Raw genomic sequence first — 2358 nt, 5'->3', positions numbered from 1 at the left:
TCCGAGGACACGTTCAACATGGACCAGGAACTCCGAGGACACGTTCATCATGGACCAGGAATCCCGAGGACACGTTCAACATGGACCAGGAACTCCGAGGACACGTTCAACATGGACCAGGAATCCCGAGGACACGTTCAACATGGACCAGGAACTCCGAGGACAAATGAATGCGGAAATAAGACACGTTGCTTTAGCTCCACTTCCCTGAACGCAACTTACAAAAGGTGCCGTTAGCAACGTAAAGTGTTTCTCGGAGAATCCAAAGCGTCCTGTGCATTCCATTAAAACTTGTTTAAGTGCCGTCAGGTGTTCATCGCGCTCCAATAACTCATCTGAACAGTTCGCGTCAGTTACGACGCAAAGCAGAGGCGCTATCGATGCTAGCTAGCGACTAGCATGCTAACTGTTGCGCGTTCGAAGAAAAAACTGTTCCGACTAAAGTTTGTCAAAAGTTAAACCCATGAAAGCTTACAAGCAACGACGTTTAAACAATCGACATTAGATTAAAAACCGAAACTTTTGAAAGCCGTTTGTTTGAACAGAACTCGAGTGTTAAGTACGCTTTTCTTCACTTACCCGTCCATTGCACAAGAAACAAAGTGCAGGTCTGGAGCGAAGGTAGGGCGGCACACTTGCTTGATTTTCTTACAAAATGGCTGAACGCGCGGAGCTGAACGCTGATTGGTCCAGGCAGCTCAAAGAACCAAAAAGGAGGCGGGGACAATCCTTCTCCTACGCGCTGATTGGACAAGACAGCTATCATTTATGAAAAAAAAAGGCAGGGGCCAGTTTCCATCTGTTAGGGTTGTTTTCGTTCAGAAAGATGAAAAACTGCAAAAAACAAAGAATATATTGTTTTTTTGTGTCCGCCAACTTTGTTAAAACACTGATCGGAAAGGAGTCTGGTACAAGTAATCCTAATGTTCTCAAGATGAATGAGCCTTCGAGGTCAGGAAATAACAGTTTGAACCCCAGAAACAAAGAGAAGTTTTCAATAATCACTGTAATCATTACCGACACAGATGATACAATTACATATTTATTACAAAGTATAACTGTTTACAGAATGTCCAGAAGAATATACCTTTCATGTTGCTCACGACCAAAAAGGCAAACATCCTGTTTTCACAAAAATGTATCATTACCCATTGACTGGAGTTTATTGAAAAGTATATGCACCTCTACAGCTGATTAACTCAGTTTAAGATGAAAACCCATTGAGCAAAAATATATTGTTCTTTCATTCATTCAGCCTTTATTTACACAGGTTAGTCCCACTGAGCCTCGGGGACTCATTCACAGAGAGACCTGGTCCAACAGAGTGATGACCACAGCGGACAGTCACAGAAGTCACAAACAAATTTAACTTTCTCTTTTTTATTTTTACAAATCAAAACAAAATAGCAACCAAAAGGACAATCAAGAGGAATAGTAGCAAAAAACATCTAGATTATACGGCGATGTAGAAAACTATAAACAGGAACATCTGCAGGAACTTCACAGATGTTGGAAGCCACTTAGAGAGGTCAAAGGTCGAGAGCTTCAGATCTTTTTACAAGATGTTCCAGGAAACAGGAGCGGAGGAGGAGAAGGTCCTTTTGTCTAGTTCAGTCCTCACTGAGGGAACACTGCAAGGTTCTTGTAGGAGTGTTCATGTAAATGATGTCACTGTAATCAATGATGTCACCGTAATCAATGATGTCACCGTAATCAATGGAGGTGTTGGATATTTTTATCGAGACTGGTCCTATGGTGGCAGCACGGTGGCACAACTGGTAGAGCTGCTGCCTCTCAGCGAACAGGTCCCTGGTTCAAATCCCAGTCCGGGGGCCTTTCTGGATGGAGTTTGCATGTTCTCTCCGTGCATGCGTGGGTTTTCTCCGGGTGCTCCAGTTTCCTCCCACAGACCAAAAACATGCATGTTAGGCTGATTGGTGACTCTAAATTGTCCCTAGGTGAGTGAGAGAGTGAATGTTTGTTTGTCTCTATGTGTCCCTGTGATGGACTGGAGACCCGTCCAGGGTGTCCCCTGTCCCTCGCACAGTGATTGCTGGACATGGGCACCGGCGACCCCCGTGACCCAAAATGGAAGAAGCGGGTAAAAGATGGATGGTCCTATGGTTTTGATCTGCTCAGACAGTGTTTCTGCCCGTCATTCACACACACCGATATAAATGGAAAACAAACCGGCACCAAATAAAACATTTGTCATTTTTAATGTTAAAAGGTACAAATAGTCTTTGGTGCCTGTTAGTTTTCCATTTATATTAGTGTGTGTGAATTATTGTGCAGGTTCTCTGTTGTGATGCTGCAGGAGGAGCTGCAGGAGGAGCTGCAGGAGGATCTGCAGGAGGA

At 44.0% G+C, this 2358-nt stretch overlaps 1 protein-coding gene across 1 annotated transcript in view; it reads right to left on the bottom strand.

Annotated features, from left to right (window-relative positions):
* ptbp1a (polypyrimidine tract binding protein 1a) overlaps positions 1-627 on the bottom strand; it is a 16255-nt gene extending 15628 nt beyond the window's left edge. The window contains exon 1 of the mRNA XM_037694973.1: positions 580-627. Coding sequence (XP_037550901.1) covers positions 580-587 — 8 coding nt within the window. The 5' untranslated portion in view covers positions 588-627. The remainder of the gene's footprint in view (positions 1-579) is intronic.
* Positions 628-2358: the final 1731 nt, after the last annotated feature.

The sequence above is a fragment of the Nematolebias whitei genome, chromosome 21 (genome assembly GCF_014905685.2).
Source record: "Nematolebias whitei isolate Nwh7 chromosome 21, NemWhi1, whole genome shotgun sequence".
Lineage (NCBI taxonomy): Eukaryota > Metazoa > Chordata > Actinopteri > Cyprinodontiformes > Rivulidae > Nematolebias > Nematolebias whitei.
The sequence above is the reverse complement of the archived record's forward strand: the minus strand, read 5'-3'. Positions and strand labels throughout refer to the sequence as shown.